Below are 18,438 nucleotides of genomic sequence, written 5' to 3'. Positions count from 1 at the left end.
GAAGGTGGGGGGGGGGGGGGGGGGGTAATGTACATACGATCTATACAAGCTATCCACACTTCAGGTGTTTGTGGTATGTATAACGTTAAACAAATAACTAAAAGTTATATATACAGGATAACCCATAAATGTTGTAAGGCTAACTAATCTATGTATATCATACCGCAAACATCTAAATATCTTCTGGCGTTGAAGGACACATCGTATGCTTCTAAACTTTTTACTTTTTTCAGCAAAATTAATTCATTTCATACCTAAAACTACTTTACATGTGTTATAAATGAAACAGCTTATACAGGATTCACAGCGAGTAAGATCGGTCAACAGAGGCTGCTTACTCCTCCCGGGCACCTGATCCCAACCGATGGTATTTCTTATACACGATTCACATCGAGTAAGATCGGTCAACAGAGGCTGCTTACTCCTCCCGGGCACCTGATACCATCCGATGATATTTCCTGGGTTCCCTGTAAACTATGTTCACAGATTTTGGTGTACATTCAAACATTTAAATATTTTCATTGCTCACAAATACATGTTAAAAAAAAAAGAACAACAGTTTGATAATGAAAATCATCGTACTGATAGAAAAAAGTCACAAAGTTATATCTAAATAGTGAACATGCAAACAATATTTAAATAGCTTCCTTTTATTGATTGATTAAATGTTGCTTAACGTCCCTCTCGAGCATATTTCACTCATATATGGAGACGTCTAGCTTGCTTTTACACAATACGTAATGTAAATGTAAAACAACAAATTATGCCAATGCGAAACAAGGGTTTCAATTCAATTTTAAGCATCAAAGTGATTAAAAAGCATTTTTTTGAAAGCACAATATCAAAATATCCGAGCATTGTTAAACACAAAATGCAAAGTATTTTTTTTTCTAAATCATTCTAGAAATGACTCATTTAAAAACACTGCACCATCATCAATAAAGAAAATGGATATAACATGAATTCAGACTACAGCATTTCCCCCGGTGATTACAGAAACCTTTGACTTAGCTACTAAAAGAGGTACATAAGTACCCGTGTACACAGTAACTCTACATACAATGAGCGTGTACTTTTAAAAAAGTTTGACACTTTGCAGTAAATTAAGAACAGGTTTAATTCATCAGCACCGGGGGGTGGGGGTGGGGGGGGGGGGGGGGTGGGGTGGGGGGGGGCTAAGTTTGAAGAACTTGTGCCCAATCCTTTTGTTATAACAATTTGACAATAAACGATGTTCAAATCAAATCAACACCATTAAAATTGACAAAATCAACATGTACACAGGTATTTCCTAAAGGTTAGAAATATGCCATGACATGGCATTCGTAGGGTATAGAAAACCCACCGTAATTACGCTGTAATAGTCAAAACCCACCGTAATTACACTATAATAGTAAAAACGCATCGTAATTACACTGTAATAATCAAAACCCACCGTAATTACGCTGTAATAGTCAAAACCCACCGTAATTACACTATAATAGTAAAAACCCACCATAATTACACTGTAATAATCAAAACCCACCGTAATTACGCTGTAATAATCAAACACACCGTAATTACGCTGTAATAATCAAAACCCACCGTAATTACACTCTAATAGTCAAAACCTACCGTAATTGCGCTGTAATAGTCGGAACATGACCGAGTGTTTCCCAAACTTATTCTAAATTTCAGTGATAATGATTCAAGAAAACAAGGACTGTACGGGGACAGTCACTGTTCTAAATCTGGGTGTGGTGTGGGGGTGGTGTGGGGTGGGGATGGGGATGCAGTGTTGTTCTCGACACATACTGATCCAATTTCCGTCAGTGATTTCACTCTTTTTCTCTGAACGCTGTTTTCTGAATGAAAAAATATTATGCTTTATAGTAGCTACAAATCTTTGGAATGATGGAAGTTTTACATAATCAGTCAAAATTAGACGATTATATCTTCAGAGATAGGACAGATATTAAATTGTGACGAAAACCATGTCCATAATTTCTGCACAAATCGTTTGTTAACTTGCATTTTACTTACACTGATAAAGATCACCACAAAACTGGTTTCCCAGAATTTTTTACTCTTGAGATATGTTTTCAACAAAAATAATCTACACTACTAGTATGATTACATGTCTTCCACCATGAAAACCCTTTCACAGTTCTTTCTTTCAATGCTTATCTTAATTTGAGAAATATAAAATTAAAGATGAAGATTTTTCAAAATGCTCAGCTCAAAGAAAATTTGCTCTCAGTTATCAATGTTCAACTGCAAGAAAATTTAAAAATCCACGATTGCTCAAAATAATTGAATAATCAGCTCTAAGAAAATCATTTTTTTTCTTTGGTGAAAAAGTGAAGATAACGAATTGTGATCAATCTCATGATTCGTATAAAGGATACAAAATTTGAGTTGGGCAAACACGGATCCTTGGACATACTAGAGGTGGGATCAGATGCGTATGAGAAGTAGCCCCTGCTGACCGGTCACACTCACCTTGAGCCCTATTTCTCACAATGTCACCAGTGTGAGACTGATTTTACCCCTGTGGGACAGCCATGTGAGATTTTTCTTTCTCACATTATCATCAGTGTGAGATTGACTTTACTTTTGTGAGACAGCCATGTGAGTATAATAGAATCCTTCATTAGTACATGTACGAGTGTGGGATAAGGAAATTCCACCGAGGGGTCAAGATTCGCAGTCTAGGACGAGGCTTTGCCGAGTCCTAGACAGCGAATATTGTCCCCTCGGTGGAATTTCTCTATCCCACACGAGTAAATAATGAAGGATTATTTTTCTCAGCCGAGTCCTAGACAACGAATCTTGTCCCATCGGTGGAATTTCCTTATCCCACACGAGTAAATAATGAAGGATTATTTTTCTCACATTTTACCTACAGTTTAGCGCATAAATTTAGGAGCTTTGAGATAATTTTAAATAATCAAAATCCTCATTTGAACTTCGATGCATAAACTAATTAGATATAGGCAGAAAGAGCATGGCCGAAAATGGTTATCACTTTTAAAGACAGAATACTCTATCCACATGGTGCCCACTCACATAGATAAATTTCAATAGAGAATGATTTTTTTGTGTTTAATAAGTGAAAAAAATAGTGAACCTTGTGATTTTGATACTGATAACAATAGGTTCTGATATATACTATAGATTTGACAGATTGGCGGGGCGGTGAGGCAATAAATTCTTTTATCATTTTATTTAGAGTAACTTACCATCTTTCGCTCTCCTTTATTCTCCTTTTCTATATCTTTTTCTTGACTAATTCAAGTTCTTCGAAAAAAGAGAACAAAACAAAACACATTATGGAACGTAGTTTGACTATATTCATATTCATACGCATACAGTAGTGCATGCATGTAAGATGTTTGATCATGTTGCTATGTCATCAATAAAAATCAAGACATTAGTTCATGTATCCAAAAAAACACCCCCTCATTTCTATTATTCATGCGTTTAAGAAGGTATCGTCTCTCTTTATGACTACTTTGTTGCTGTTTGGTTTTAGTACTTTTGTATTTAAAACCAAAACTTCGTCTTTCAGCAAAGCCCGGATAAAAATAAGGGAAGGGGATGGGATCACTCAATACATCCTACTTTGCATTTGAAAATAACTACATGTACACCCCCCCTCCTTGATAGTACGTGCTTGAAATGCTATATTTGATGTGCTCTCTCTCCCTATAATTTCCCGAATTTCAAATCGTTTTACATTTTAATCCACTTTAGTATTTTGTTAGTAAGATGCCTAAACTTTTCCGATTTCAAGAGGGAAAGGCATAGGACTTGCGCCCCATTAATTCCCCATTTGGGATATATTTCGTCTTTACAAACATGATGAATATCCCCCTTCAAACGAATAAATAAACCGATCATATGAGTTCTTTGATAAATCTTAAATACATGTATAATGATACAATCTACTCAAATTCAGAGGACGGAAGACATTGATTCCGATCCCATTTTATTTGCCATAAGTTCTTTGAACGGCTATCTACCTGGTTTTCTGTGCAATTTGTGATGGCCTCTTGCTGGTTAATACCCGGGGTTCATAGAGAACTGATAAACCAATGTAAACAGCCAGCTGGAGAAGTCCGACCATGCCGAGGACCACCGTTAGATATACCAGGACTTTTCTTCCTTTGGTATCTTCTGTTGACTTACATCGATTAGTAGCATGCGTGTCTGGATTAAAGAATGTTAATCTATCAGAAAACAGTTGATGTAGGAGCAAAACGTTTAGATGATTTGAACTGTAGCTCTATGATCCGTCTCAGATCTTGATAAGATAGCTGCAGTTCAGCATTGATATGGATGACGTCAGTCAAGTATATTTAATACTATTTATCACTACATTTTTATAAAAGATCATTGTATATGTCATTACATTATGTCACTGTATGTCGGTAAATGTTCTCCAATTTCGACGTACATAGGTAGGAATGCATAAAAAATGTTTCGAAGTCCCAAAGTTTGAATTCTTCATTACTGGAAAACATTTTTGTGTTTAACTAGGAAATTATAGAACACAAATGGAAAATTATAGAATACAAATGTAGTCAAAATTATACAATGCAAATGAGAAACTATAATGATTAAAATCGAAAATTATAAATGCAACTAAGATGTTAGAATTAGTATACAAAAAAGCAACATGTTGTAGATAGAGCTAAATAATCATATCATTGTATGAAAAAGATGTATTAAGAAATTAATCTTATAATTCTTTTCTTGATGGCGGTATGATAGGGAAAATTGGACAGAAATTTTCATGAATGCGTGTAGCATAGTTTAATTATATTTTTAGATGGTAAAACAAATAGTTTCTCTCATCAGATATTTAATCAACGTGTTTGAAATGGCGCGTAGGAATACGTGTACGTAACATTGAAAACAACAACACTAAATTTTAAATGGCTGTGCGTTCAGGTCAGACAGAGTTTCTCAGCAAAATTAAATGGATTAGACGCCAAATCAAAGGTGCAACGGTTAAAAGATGAATTAGATATGACGGAAGAGGACAATCGGTGACCATAAATAACGCTAAAATTAGAACAGGGAAGAACCATTCCAGAGAAAACTAGTGCATATCAAATCCTACACCAAATCTTTTATTAAGAAATCACACGAATTTTTCATCCAATCAACATCGTTGTTAATTCCTCACTTTATTGTTATGAAATGAAATAAAAAAAGGAAAGTATGAAATACAAGACGATATACAATACAAATATTACAACGTTTAACATGTCACATAGTTTCAGTGTATTGTATTTTTAAATTCAAAAGCTTTAATTTACAAACTATGAGGATAAGGAATAAAAAGTATAGTTGTTCGTATCCGGATGAATATAAAACAAAGGAAGCAATCATAAGCATCACTGAAGAGACATTATTTGTCGATATGCGCATCTGGTGCATCAAAATTGGTACCGTGTGTTTTACATTATGACCCCTGGGTCGAGGCCTCTGCTGGTGGACTGTTAGTCCCCGAGGGTCTCTACAGCCCAGTAGCTAAGTACTTCATTACTAGCTTGAAAATACGGATGTATATTTAATTGCTGTTATAAAATTTAGAAAGTCATTTCAAAATTAAGGATTATCTCCCTCATACATAGCTCTTATCCTTGGATGAATTTGGCTTCACTTTTTTGGCTATATTTAGCTCTAATACTTCATAGTTATTTCGGATTTCAAACATTTCGGTTGAGCATCACTGAAGAGACATTATTTTTCGAAATGCGCATCTGGTGCAACAAAATTGGTATCGTATAAGTTTTACATACATAAGAACATGTAATTGCTTCCATCGATGATATATGCTTTGATATATACAATCTAGTTTGAGCTTGGTCTGCTAATGATAAGTTTTTAAATCAAGGCAGGTCACTGACAAACAAATTGATGGTGCAGGGATTTCAACACTCTCGTTTAAAGTCAGATTTCTCAAACTCCATGATTGTTATAACGATCTAGTTTGTTCATACAACCTATCATTAGGTCAAATACTGTCTGCCTTGTTTCATACCGATTGTTATGCCATTATTGTCACACTGATTTTGACTACGGATAACTCCGTTTACCTGATCAGGATATAGGGCTCACAGCGGGTGTGACCAGTCAACAGGGGATACTTACTCATCCTAGGTACCTGATCCCACGTCTGGTATATCCAGGGATCCGGATTTGCCCAACTTTCTATTTTTTTTAATTGCTTATATGAGTTATGAGATTGATCCCTGTTCGTTATCTGAATATCTTCAACTTTCATGCGATAATACTTTCCATATCCCTTTGCTTGCCACGACAAACATCGGGTCACGAGGGAAATACACCGGTAGGCTGTAAATGGTTAAATAATTTGCTATTAAAATAAATTTTTGATAAGTGTTGTTTAAAAATGTGCGTGAATCAAATTTCGTCATTCAATTTAATTTGTGATTGATTCTACATGTAGAGAAGACACATTCCATGATATATACAGTTACACAGCATAATATATTAAGAGATGACTGGCCGTTAACAGGATTATAGGAGGTCACCGTGTTAAAGAAATATTTTCTAAACATTGTAGATTCAATTAATTAGCATGATAACAGATGTGGTTATCTATGGCGGATCCAAAAGTTTATACTTACTTTGTTTTGATTCAGCTTGTGCTTCCATTGGGCGATCTCGATTCCCTATAATGAATTAAAACCCATTATTCCCTTAATATATATATATATATATATATATATATATATATATATATATATATATATATACGCAAATATGATACTTTCCCGTGAATGAAAAATTGTTCGTTTGATTTGAAAGAGATGATATACATTTCGCAACAATATGTTTGTTTATAATGCCATTGGTTTTCCATAATGTATCCTCAGATAGACATGTTCTTACCTCGACACCCATGCTTATGATTGCAATACGATTCATTGCAGAAACACCCCAACTGACAATCTACTCCATAGCTAGGATAGCGACAAGGTGAGTCACAATTTTCACCGAAGTATCCACCTTTACAATCTGAAACACAGAGACAATGTGTTAAATTGCTTAGCGTGTACAAATGGTAATGCAATACTGTACCGTATGGAACCAAAAGCAATGCTAGGGTGTAGGGAAATGGGAGGGAAGAAGAATTAGCATATCATTCGATAAACTATACTTTTATCCAATTCAATCTCTGGTTTATATATATATATATATATATATATATATATATATATATATATATATGAAAGGGGATGAGGGAAGATAACGAACAGTGATCGATCTCATAACTCCTATAAGCAACACAAAATAGTTAGTTGGGCAAACACGGACCCCTGGGCACAACAGAGGTGGGATCAGGTGCATAGGAGGCGTAAGTATTCCCTGTCGACTGATCACACCCTCCGTGAGTCCTATATCCTGATAAGGTAAACGGAGTTATCTGCAGTCAAAATCAGTGTGCCAAGAACGATCTAACAATCGGTATGAAACACGTCATCATGGTTTATATCAAACTATTATTTCACACAATTGCCACAGTCGTGACTCGTTATTATACAGAGAAAAACAGCTTCTGTTCATGTAGTTTTTGTACAACCCTCGCATTTTGTATTATCAAAAATAAAATTGATTTTGCATTTATATAGATTTTGCTTTCATTTTTGTCGGACATTCTAGCCGTTCAAGTAGTCACACTATACTCATTAAGATTCACACGAATATTGTAAGATTTCATGATGAAATGTCTATCATTTCAATTGGTAAAATCACTGCAAGGAAAAACATTGGAAATGCAATTATGGACACAAAGAATGGATTCTTGTTGTTAAGTACTATAACATATGAAACACACCAACCCTTGGAGGCTTTTACAATGGGTAGTATTAATTCTCTCTCTCCTCCTCTCCCTCTTCTCTTTCTACACTAACCTGAACATATGTTCAAATCCTCATTCCAAAGAATGCAGCAAGGAGAACCTCTGTAAATGCAAAATACAGAAGTAAATGCAATGAGAGAGAGAGAGAGAGAGAGAGAGAGAGAGAGAGAGAGAGAGAGACAATACATTTTGAAAGCAAATCAATAAGGATGCAATTGAGGATAATTATGTCAAATCATGACATAATTCCAGTACTTTTTCTGAATAAGGAAATGTAACAAAGGCTGGTGCCTTACCTGTAACAGTCCAATGCAATGGCGAAATTGATGTGGGTAACCAACGGTATCAGAAATATCGTAATTAAATTTAACCCCCCGGATGATGCCATGTGATCTGATTATCTTTCATATATCAACGCCATGGATGTAGCAAGAATATTGTCATTTTTATTCAGTTGTGGAGCATGACGTACAATAGTTTTGTTGTGATTATGTATACATACTATATATAATCTGTTTGAGAGATGAAGAGCTGTAGGATGTACTTTGTATACGTATTTTTGCATTTCATATGTCTTCCTTAAACCGTGACTGCACAAACATGACTACACCCACTTAATGACATCCGAACATCTCTTCGTTGCCAGGAACTATTCCCATAGCCTTTTCCTGTATAGAACTGGTTATTTTCATAGATTTGACGGAAATACTTCATTCACAAGTAGTATACAAAAATGTAATATTTTGAGATTTTAATAATTTTGAAGTGATCAAGTGTTTAATGATGTATATATTTAACAGTGATTGGGTGTACGCCACTCACATTTATAGAAACACGCCCAAAAACTCTGAAATATATGCGTCTTATTTTGTCAGAAGTAAGTGATTCAGGAAGCGTTGCCCCTGAGTCCCCCATCAAAATTTTGTTCTGAACCCACTGGGGTCACAAGACAGACCCCAGACGCCCATCCGCTTACTAACACCCCCTGAAGAAATTTCTGGATGTGCGTCATGGATTTATGATGGACAAAATAGGTTTTTTTGTAAAGGTAGCTTCACTAGAATTTTATTTGATGGCTCGTTAAAACACCTCTTATGAAGTATGATTTCACCATCGAAAGAGTGATACAAGCTCTCAATTATTTTATGCGATAATACTTTTCACGTCCCTTCGCATGCCACGACAAACATCGGGTCACGAGGGGAAATACACCGGTAGGTAGAACGATTTTTTTCCTAGGCTGTAAACAATGAACGTGATTAAAGACGAGCAAATGGTTAAAATAATTTGCTATTAAAATCAATTTCTGATAAGTGCTGTTTAAAAATGTGCGTGAATCAAATTTCGTCATTAAATTCAATTTGTGAATGATTCTACATGTAGATAACGCACATATTCCATGATATATACAGTTACACAGGAAAATGTAGCCGTTAAAAGGATTATAGGAGGTCACTGTGTTAAAGAAATATTTTCTGAACATTGTATATTTAATTAATTAGCATGGTATCAGAAGTGGTTCTATGTCGGATCCAAAAGTTTATACTTACTTTGAGTGAATTCAGCTTGTATTTCCCCTGAACGATCTTGATTCGCTATAATAGATTAAAAACCATTATTTCCTTAAAAAAAAAAAAAAAAAAAAAAAAAAAAAATATATATACTACTCAAAATTTGATAAGGATCACTAGGTTATATGTGTGTAATTTACCACTAACATAACAAAAGACATAAATTTGATTCAGAAACGTGTTTACTCAGGTTATGAATGAAAATTCATGAACGACATGAACTTTTATCATACGGAATGCTTGAAATCTGATAACAACACCAAAAGGCATTTCATTACAAAAAGTTAACAGCAAACCAGAGAAAGAATTACGCAGTTTTTGGGGATAGTCCATCATTACACTTAGTCGATGAAGTGTCAATACCGGGTATGGCCTCCCCTTGCATCAATGACAACGTCGAGCCATGCTGTCAATAAGCACTCGGATGTTTCCAATGGGAAGGTTCCACTCTTCCACGAGGGTGTTTCCGAGCTCTGCCAAAGTCGTGGGTTGTGCTCTATGGCGTGAAAGGGCTACCTGCAGCATGTTTCATACATGCTCAATCGGGTTCAAGTCCGGCGAGCGCGCTGGCCAGTCCATACGGACAATTGTCTCCTGATGAAGTTACTTCTCCACCACCCTGGCGCGATGAGGACGGGCGTTATCATCCATCAGGATGAACTCAGAGCCAACAACACCAGCGTAGGGTCTGACGTAAACATCGAGGATTTCATCCCGGTACCGCACCCCATCATTGTTCCTCTCTCCAGGACATGAAGATATGTTCTTCCATCCCTGCTGATTCCACCTCAGACCATGATGGAACCACCACCATAACGGTCATGTTCACTGATGTTGGCATCATGGAAACGTTCACGTTGTCGTCGCCACACTCGGTGCCTCCTGTCTGTAAAGTCCAAAGAATACCTGGACTCATCGGTGAAAAGAACTTAAACCCAATCGTTCTGTGTCCAAGTGACATGATCTTCAGCCCAGTCCAATTGCTCCCGCCGGTGTCGAACAGTCAGAGGGACTCGAACACATGCCCTTCTCGAGTTGAGACCTGCATTGTGAAGCCGATTCCGTATCGTCTGAGTGGACACATTCACCCCCGAGGCGTTCAGGAGGTCGTTACGTAGGCTGGTTGCTATCCAGAAGAGATGGCGTCGTGCCTGAAGAGCCACAAAATGGTCTTGGCGTTGGGTTATCGACCTCTGACGACCACCCCCATGTCGGTGTGCTGCTGTACCAAAAGTTTGCTGTCGGTTCCAGGCCCTGTTTACAACGCTCTGGCTGACGTTTAGTGCATTTGCAACGTCACGTGAATAGCCAGCGTCAAGCATTCCAATACATCTGCCCAGTTGTTCTGTCGTCAGGCGACGCCTTACACGTTAAGGGGGCATTGTGTTGATAAACGTAGTGTAAACACTCAAGTGAGTTTGAAATTTTAGAAAGAATCAGATACCGATGCCTGAGTGTAAATCATGCAATGGTAGCAAAAGCATAAACTGTGATGAGAAACGCATTTCCCATGGCATGAAATGCACGTGCAAGTTTGTTGAAGACGTTTTTGATTTCACTTGGACACAATATTGCCAGTTATGCAGTTATTAATTATTTAAACAGAAACATATCTATGATCCTTATCAAATTTTGAGTAGTATATATATATATATATATATATATATATATATATATATATATATCCTAGACAAAATATGGTAAATATATATGGTATATATATATTTAAGAAATAAGGTATCATTTTAAAATATTTATCGGGATATAAATAGGGGTTGGTCACGTGATCAAATTCCATAAAACCCGAAGGGCTTGATGGAAAATTTGATCATGTACCAACCCGTATTTATATCCCGATAAATATTTTAAAATGATACCTTATTACTTATATTTACATTTTTGGTCAGTAACATTGCTGAATTGTGTTAGCAACACGTTTCCATACATTTCAAATTGATGACGTTCACAACGAAGCGTCAAAGATGTTCAAAATGACGACAACACAAAACAAAGTTCCATAAAATGAAGAACTGTTTTAATTATTAAGACGCTAGAAAGCAAGTATATCAACATATACTTATACATTAACTCGGGAGTTTATAATGGAAAACTCTTCCATATGTCTAATTTTAGGGGTGGGGAATTATGATTTAAACGAGGGTGCGCAATGTTACACTTACAGTTGTGATGCGCTTTCACTTTTAAAAGGTGAAGACGTTGAAGACCGACTTTGAAAGATATTCTGTGGATATTACGGAGTTAACAGAAGACTGAGATGGAGGAACATGAAGAACAGGGCGGCAGTCGTCTGGTGTAGGCAACTCATTTATAGACAGGAAAGAGGACGCAGCTCAGATGAATCTCCGGAAAGAACTGAACATCGCAGAGAATGTGGAACTGCACGAGGTAAGGGACGGTTTGGATTTGGACATGTAATTGTTGACAAACATGAGCTCACTGAACGATTCTTTTGACTCGATAAATTTCTGTAATATGTTTTTAATGACGCCTCGCTTCGATGTCCCGACATAAACTTGGAAACCGACATCAATCACCTATGGCTGCTGTGGCACGGAGGCAGTGTGGTGTGTAGGTCTTAATGCACTTTGACGACGTATCAGCCATGCATCCTGTGAATGACCTTTTTGCTAAAGCCTAATGTCATCGTCTAGCAGTAGGTACAATTCCGCATCACCGACCAGGGTGAAGTTGTAGCAGACGAAATTTTAGACATACATTAGGCCTAGTAGGCTAGTAACTAAAGACATTGTTTACAGAAATGCTTTTATCAATTATTGATGAAAGTCCACTGCTTGGAATACAAATAAAACCGTAAATACATTTTGTGATGTTGATTTCATCTATTGAAAGATTTCTGTAGTAAGTGAGAGCGATTGCTAGATGTGTATTGCCTTAGTAAAAGTAGTACATGTTACCTACTTTTAACAAATGTTCATACGCACAGCCGTCACGGTTGACCCCGTAGTGGATTTATCCAGGGATAAATACGTATTGCTCGTAATAGTGTTATGTAGGAGAAAACAGTTGCAAATGTAAATATATATATATATATATATATATATATATATATATATATATATATATATATATATCTAAAGCACAGAAATAGCAATGGCTCTTAAATTACTCTTAAATGAACATAACTTCCCTAAGTGAAGAAATATTTAATATAAAGCACAGAAAATTTCACTTTATCTGGATACCCACTTCCGTCCTACCCGGGGTTGAACTCACGACCTGCGGAACCAAATCTCCTAGCAGCGTGTAGACCGCTAGACCGCTCGACCATCTAGGCAAGTCAGACACAGAAACTTTCACTTTAATTGGATACCCACTTCCGCCCCTATCCGGGGTTGAAAATCCACGACCTGCGGAACCAAGCCTAGATGGTCGAGCGGTGTAGCGCGTTGGTTACACGCTGCTAGGATATTTGATTACACAGGTCGTGAGTTCAACCCCGGGTAGGAGCGGAAGTGAGTATCTAGATAAAGTGACATTTTTTGTGCTTTATATATATATAAATATATATATATATATATATATATATATATATATATATATATATATATATAGATATCCTAGACAAAATATGGTAAATGCAGGGGTAAGCAAACCAGTATGCACAGAACAAAGACAGACTCGTAGGTAAGGTTATTAGATTTATTGGTGCTAATGATCACGGCTGTTCATAACAAGAGCAAGTACAAGGAGAAAAAGCATAACCTGAAGTGAACCCTGGGACCAGATGTTCACCCAGGAAAATATTAAAATATTAGATAATGTTCATTTATACTTGGAATATCAATTAAATGAATGAAAAATCCAGGTAAGCTTTACTGGAAAGCTAAATATCGCCACTAGACTATGCAGCCACTGCTTAGGCTGCGCCGCCAGTAGATTCAACCCTTGCCAAAGCAGTGGCAGTAATGGTACAAAAAGATGAACCCTCTTAATAGGCTGGCGCTATCAGTCCCAAATACACATAATATGCAAAACTAAATTGTCTAATAAAAAACTATCTTTCTATGAGCACCCCAGCAAAACCAACAAGGAATTACAGGGCAATAGCCTTATATAGATGTCCGTAATGTAAAACTTATACGGTACCAATTTTGATGCACCAGATGCGCATTTCGACAAATAATGTCTCTTCAGTGATGCTCAACCGAAATGTTTGAAATCCGAAATAACTATGAAGTTTTGGAGCTAAATATAGCCAAAAAACAGCGTGCCAAAAAAGTGAAGCCAAATTCGTCCAAGGATAAGAGCTATGCATGAGGGAGATAATCCTTAATTTTGAAATGACTTTCTAAATTTTATAACAGCAATTAAATATACATCCGTATTTTCAAGCTAGTAACGAAGTACTTAGCTACTGGGCTGTAGAGACCCTCGGGGACTAACAGTACACCAGCAGAGGCCTCGACCCAGGAGTCATAATGTAAAACTTATACGGTACCAATTTTGATGCACCAGATGCGCATTTCGACAAATAATGTCTCTTCAGTGATGCTCAACCGAAATGTTTGAAATCCGAAATAACTATGAAGTTTTGGAGCTAAATATAGCCAAAAACAGCGTGTCAAAAAAGTGGAGCCAAATTCGTCCAAGGATAAGAGCTATGCATGAAGGAGATAATCCTTAATTTTGAAATGAATTTCTAAATTTTATAACAGCAATTAAATATACATCCGTATTTTCAAGCTAGTAACGAAGTACTTAGCTACTGGGCTGTAGAGAAGCAAAATATGACAAGTGAATACCAAAACAACAAAAAATAGCAAGTTAGAACTGATTACCATGCACTATGTAAATGCAAAAACGGGGGCCAACCACAAATTGCTTGATTGGGCATCCCCCTTAAACAAAAATGATCACGTCATCAATCAGTGAACGCTACAAATAAGAATGAATGTGCAATAATGCCACAAAGGGGGTCAGCAACAATTTTACAATAGACATCCCTAAACAAAATAAGATCATGTGTCAATCAGTAAACACTGAAAAAATGCAAAATGCAATATATACAAAAAGGGAGCCAGCAACAAATTTGCTTAAATGGGCATCCATTAACAACATCATCAATCAGTGAACACTCAGATAACAATTTAGTGTGCAATATATACCTAGATGCAAAAAGGAGGTCAGCAACAATTTTGCATAACAAGTCACCCCTTGACACGTTAGTGAGATACATCATCAATCAAGAACATCACAACTAAAAACCATGCAAGAGCCAGTCGCCAAAAATATGATTTAAGTATTACCCCAGTGAATAAGTACTCATAGTTGCCTATCCACGAAATAGATAATTGTTGGCCAGAACCCCCCCCCCCCCAAAAAAAACCCACACACTAGAAGAACACTAGAGCAGCTATGGATCAAGACCGCCAACATTGTGGGTTACAGATGCTTGTGGATCCGATAGGAAATATTGAAATGCTTGTTGTATTCGGTGGAGAAACAGACAATTGCCCAAAACACTTAAATGAACTTGATTCTTGAAAAGATCGGGGCTTGGGATTTTTAGTTCTTGGTATCGTATGTACTTCCCCCCTAACCTGAGTATGAAGGGAGTATGAAGGTTGCAATGCAGCTATTAAGCCTCACCCTAACCCTCTCTACAGCGAGATGGTCCACTTCCCCTCGCCAATGCACCCTTGGTAAGACCTGAGATCAGACTATTGTAGTTGTAGGTAGCAAGTTATGCAGATTGACTAGGTCCTTTTTAATACGATTACGAAGCATTACACCTGTATTCCCTTGCCTAATGTCATTCTCCCCGCAATATATTAGCAGGTAGTGTGGTGATTCCTCGATTTTCAAAAGAGTCTTTACCTGGGGGTAGACTTGCCTCCATTTCACCCCCCCCCCCTTCTCATGCCAAAACATTGAAGCGTTATGTCTAGGTAATTGGAGATTAGGCCCAAATGAAGAAGATCGGGCATGCAAAAAAGCATGTTCAATTAGTGAGGATCCTACAATCCAAATCCTCTTGTGATCTACAATGATATATAAGATTTGAATTGCTTACAAATGAAGGCAAAATAGTAATAAAATGGTAAATATTGAATAAGACATACAGCAATTAAGCCTAGAGACAACTTCAACATCTGATGTATTTGTACATGCATTTTGACTTCCACCTGCCTCCTGCTGCTATCGCATCTTCAGTCTTGCCTTGAACCGCTGCGAAAAGAGTGAGTATTGTACACTTTACTATCTAAACCCAACTTGGTGATGAGCATAGTAAGTATTGCCCTAACCTGATATTTAGTGACAGGAGTCCCCCCCCCCCCCCCAATGTGGCAAAAAAAGGAACCAAAACAACCAGGCCTAATTAGCATAAACGACTTTCAACGATTCAACTGGACAAATAGTCTTAAATGTTGGGCGCAAGGTTATGATTGCCCTTACCTTGCTGGTCAGTTTTTGAATGCTTTAGTGAAATTCTGATGGTGTTACATGATGCTAAAAACCCAACATTTTCAAACTGAATAACATGCCCGACTTCCCTGCCACTATTTTGAACCAGCTCGCCCATGCGAAAACCCCAAAAAATGTTGTGGTGAAGATAGCGGCAAAAACAGTGGGTTCATACTGTGATGAGGAAACTGATGGGATCATGTTGACCATTCTATGTAGCATGTCTATAGATAAGGGCTTTCGCTCGTCTACTTGAACCTTAGTGCGACATGAGCCTGAAAGAATGTTCTTCACTACAAAAATTTGGGTTGTGTCTGTGATGTTGGATATTTTATAATAAAAGGAAATTGCAGCCAGATAGGACTTGATGGTATTAGGGCTAAACTTACGAAGGGAGAAGAATGCAATGAAATGGGCAAGCTGGCATGTGGTCGGAGGCCAAGTAACCTGATAATTGTGAGTTGTTCTAATTGCATTGAACGTGTGAAGACCTGAACTGTACAATTTTTTAGTATTGTCTGCTAAGGAGTGGCTCAGCAATTCTTGAGATCTATGCTGCAGATCAGCTGGTGAAAATCCAGAGGCACCTCCGATGGCAGCTTGTCGGCCCTTGGAAATGACTCCATGAATCTTGACCATTGCTGTCGGGAAAGAGAGTCTGCTTTAATGTTTTTAACACCTTCTAATTGTTGTCTCCTGAATAATATGCTATGTATTAATTCCTGCAAGACTAGTGGTCTAAGTAAATGTATTATGAGCTCGGATTTGGAAGTCTTAGAATTCAATATTGATACCAAAGCGTTATTATCAGTGTGTAAGATAACCTTTTTGCCTTGGAATCTATCCCCCAAATGGTGAATGCCATAACTATAGGAACTAACTCTAGAAATGTGACCTGCTTGAATATTTTGGAGTGTTTCCATTCATGTGGCCATATCATATATGCCCAATGAGAATCGAACACGGCGCCACACCCAAGGTCTGGACAAATGTGCAGAGAATATGGCAAATTGTGTGCATATACTTAAATAATGAAGTGGTGCATTCTGGTTGCACAGTGGCAAATATTGACGGGTAAACAAGGAATAAATATGTCTAGACTTGGATATCTGTGATAGATTTGACCTTAGCGTTTTTGGACATTGCTAAGTTACCATCTTGAAGTGATATGTATTGGGTTTTATCATCGGGGTCAGAGTAATTATGTGTTGATTTAGCTAGATTGACATATTGCCCATTAGAAATTTGCACTTTTTTTGTTGGTCACATTGTAGCCGAGCTCGAGACTATAACTAGGAGCTTGCTCAGGCGAGTATCTATCGCCCCCAGTTTTATTGAAAATAAAGTCCAAGTCTGCATTACCTGGAGGAGTAGCCTTGCAATTCACACTTGCGTCCGTGGCCCGGACTGGGATGGGGGCCTTGGTTACACTGGTCGCCATTCCCTCAGAGATAGCATCTGTGATTTGCTGCATCTGTTCGTCAGTAAAGCTTGGAGGAGGGTTGTCGTTAATACCCGTAAACTGGCCCTGATCATCAATACGCTCGGGCTCACTCGCAGTCGCAGCGGGGATTCTCCTCTTTCTTCCCCTAGACGAAGGTTGCGCTTCTCCTTTTCTCTTTGGCATTTTGTTCTCGAACAATATGCAAGTAAATTTAATCAATCACAGTGGAAAGGAAATTGAGGTAATATAAATGCAATTTTTTATACATATTTACCGCAATACACGAACACAAAATTAGTACAGACAAAATTAACCAAAATAACTCTAGGGGCCTAGCGTCTTGGTGTAGCTACAATATTTTTTATTTATTTCCTTTTTTTTTTTATACACCGAGGCTTAAATAAATTCTCTGTCTTACCTCTTGAATTTCCATGTGCCAAATGCTGGGGAATCTTGCACGGTGGTCGTGATGTAATTTATGACTTCACTAATACCCGAATAGAGGATAGCTGGCATCCGGAAATATCCCGATAATACAGCGTATTGATAAATAATAATATTTAGCTTTGATAAACCGGTTTAAATTCGATGAGTTAAATCCCAATATATATATATATATATATATATATATATATATATATGGACAGACAAAATAAAATATACAAAACATCCCTGGGATAAAATACAAATGATACATTTTTTTATACAAATGGAAAATTATAGAATACAAATGGAAATCATAGAATTCAAATGAGAAAATATATGATAGAAAAAGGAAATTATGATGCAAGTTAGGTGTCAATTAGAAATAAGTAGGAAAATATGTAGAAATGGGTGCATAAAAAGATGCAGAAAAGAAAGAAAAGAAAAATAAGTAAAACGTCAAATACAAAATGGTACAATACAAATATTTCAACGCTTAACATTTCACATAGTTTCAATGCATTTTGTATAGGTATTGTTGTTTATATTAGGGTGAATGTAAAAATAATGGAAGCAGGTATAATGTCTAAGACATATAATTGTCTCCACCGATGAGTCTTGGTACATTGATTTTGACTACGGGTTACTCCGTTTACGTGAGAAAGATATAGGTC

The 18,438-nt window shown here is 37.0% G+C and overlaps 1 protein-coding gene across 1 annotated transcript; it reads right to left on the bottom strand.

Moving 5' to 3' along the window:
* Positions 1 to 494: 494 nt before the first annotated feature.
* LOC130052470 (uncharacterized) lies at positions 495 to 9,498 on the bottom strand. The gene is made up of 7 exons (XM_056157561.1): positions 8,176 to 9,498; positions 7,932 to 7,981; positions 6,910 to 7,035; positions 6,645 to 6,689; positions 4,005 to 4,191; positions 3,222 to 3,279; positions 495 to 1,844 (listed from the first exon to the last, which is right to left on the bottom strand). The coding sequence occupies exons 1-6, from the start codon at positions 8,265 to 8,267 to the stop codon at positions 3,273 to 3,275; spliced, it is 507 nt and encodes a 168-aa protein (XP_056013536.1). The 5' UTR covers positions 8,268 to 9,498; the 3' UTR covers positions 495 to 1,844; positions 3,222 to 3,272.
* Between the last annotated feature and the right edge of the window lie 8,940 nt (positions 9,499 to 18,438).

This window comes from Ostrea edulis, chromosome 3, assembly GCF_947568905.1.
Source record: "Ostrea edulis chromosome 3, xbOstEdul1.1, whole genome shotgun sequence".
NCBI classification, from domain to species: Eukaryota; Metazoa; Mollusca; class Bivalvia; order Ostreida; family Ostreidae; genus Ostrea; species Ostrea edulis.
This window is presented reverse-complemented; position numbering and strand designations above follow the sequence as displayed.

Excerpts from the sequence above, each read along its gene's own strand:
- LOC130052470 (XM_056157561.1), bottom strand. The coding sequence starts at position 8,267 with ATGGCATCATCCGGGGGGTTAAATTTAATTACGATATTTCTGATACCG. Across the intron at positions 7,982-8,175 it reads ATTGCATTGGACTGTTACAG|AGGTTCTCCTTGCTGCATTC; the intron begins GTAAGGCACCAG and ends TTGCATTTACAG. Across the intron at positions 6,690-6,909 it reads TCATAAGCATGGGTGTCGAG|GGAATCGAGATCGCCCAATG; the intron begins GTAAGAACATGT and ends AATTCATTATAG.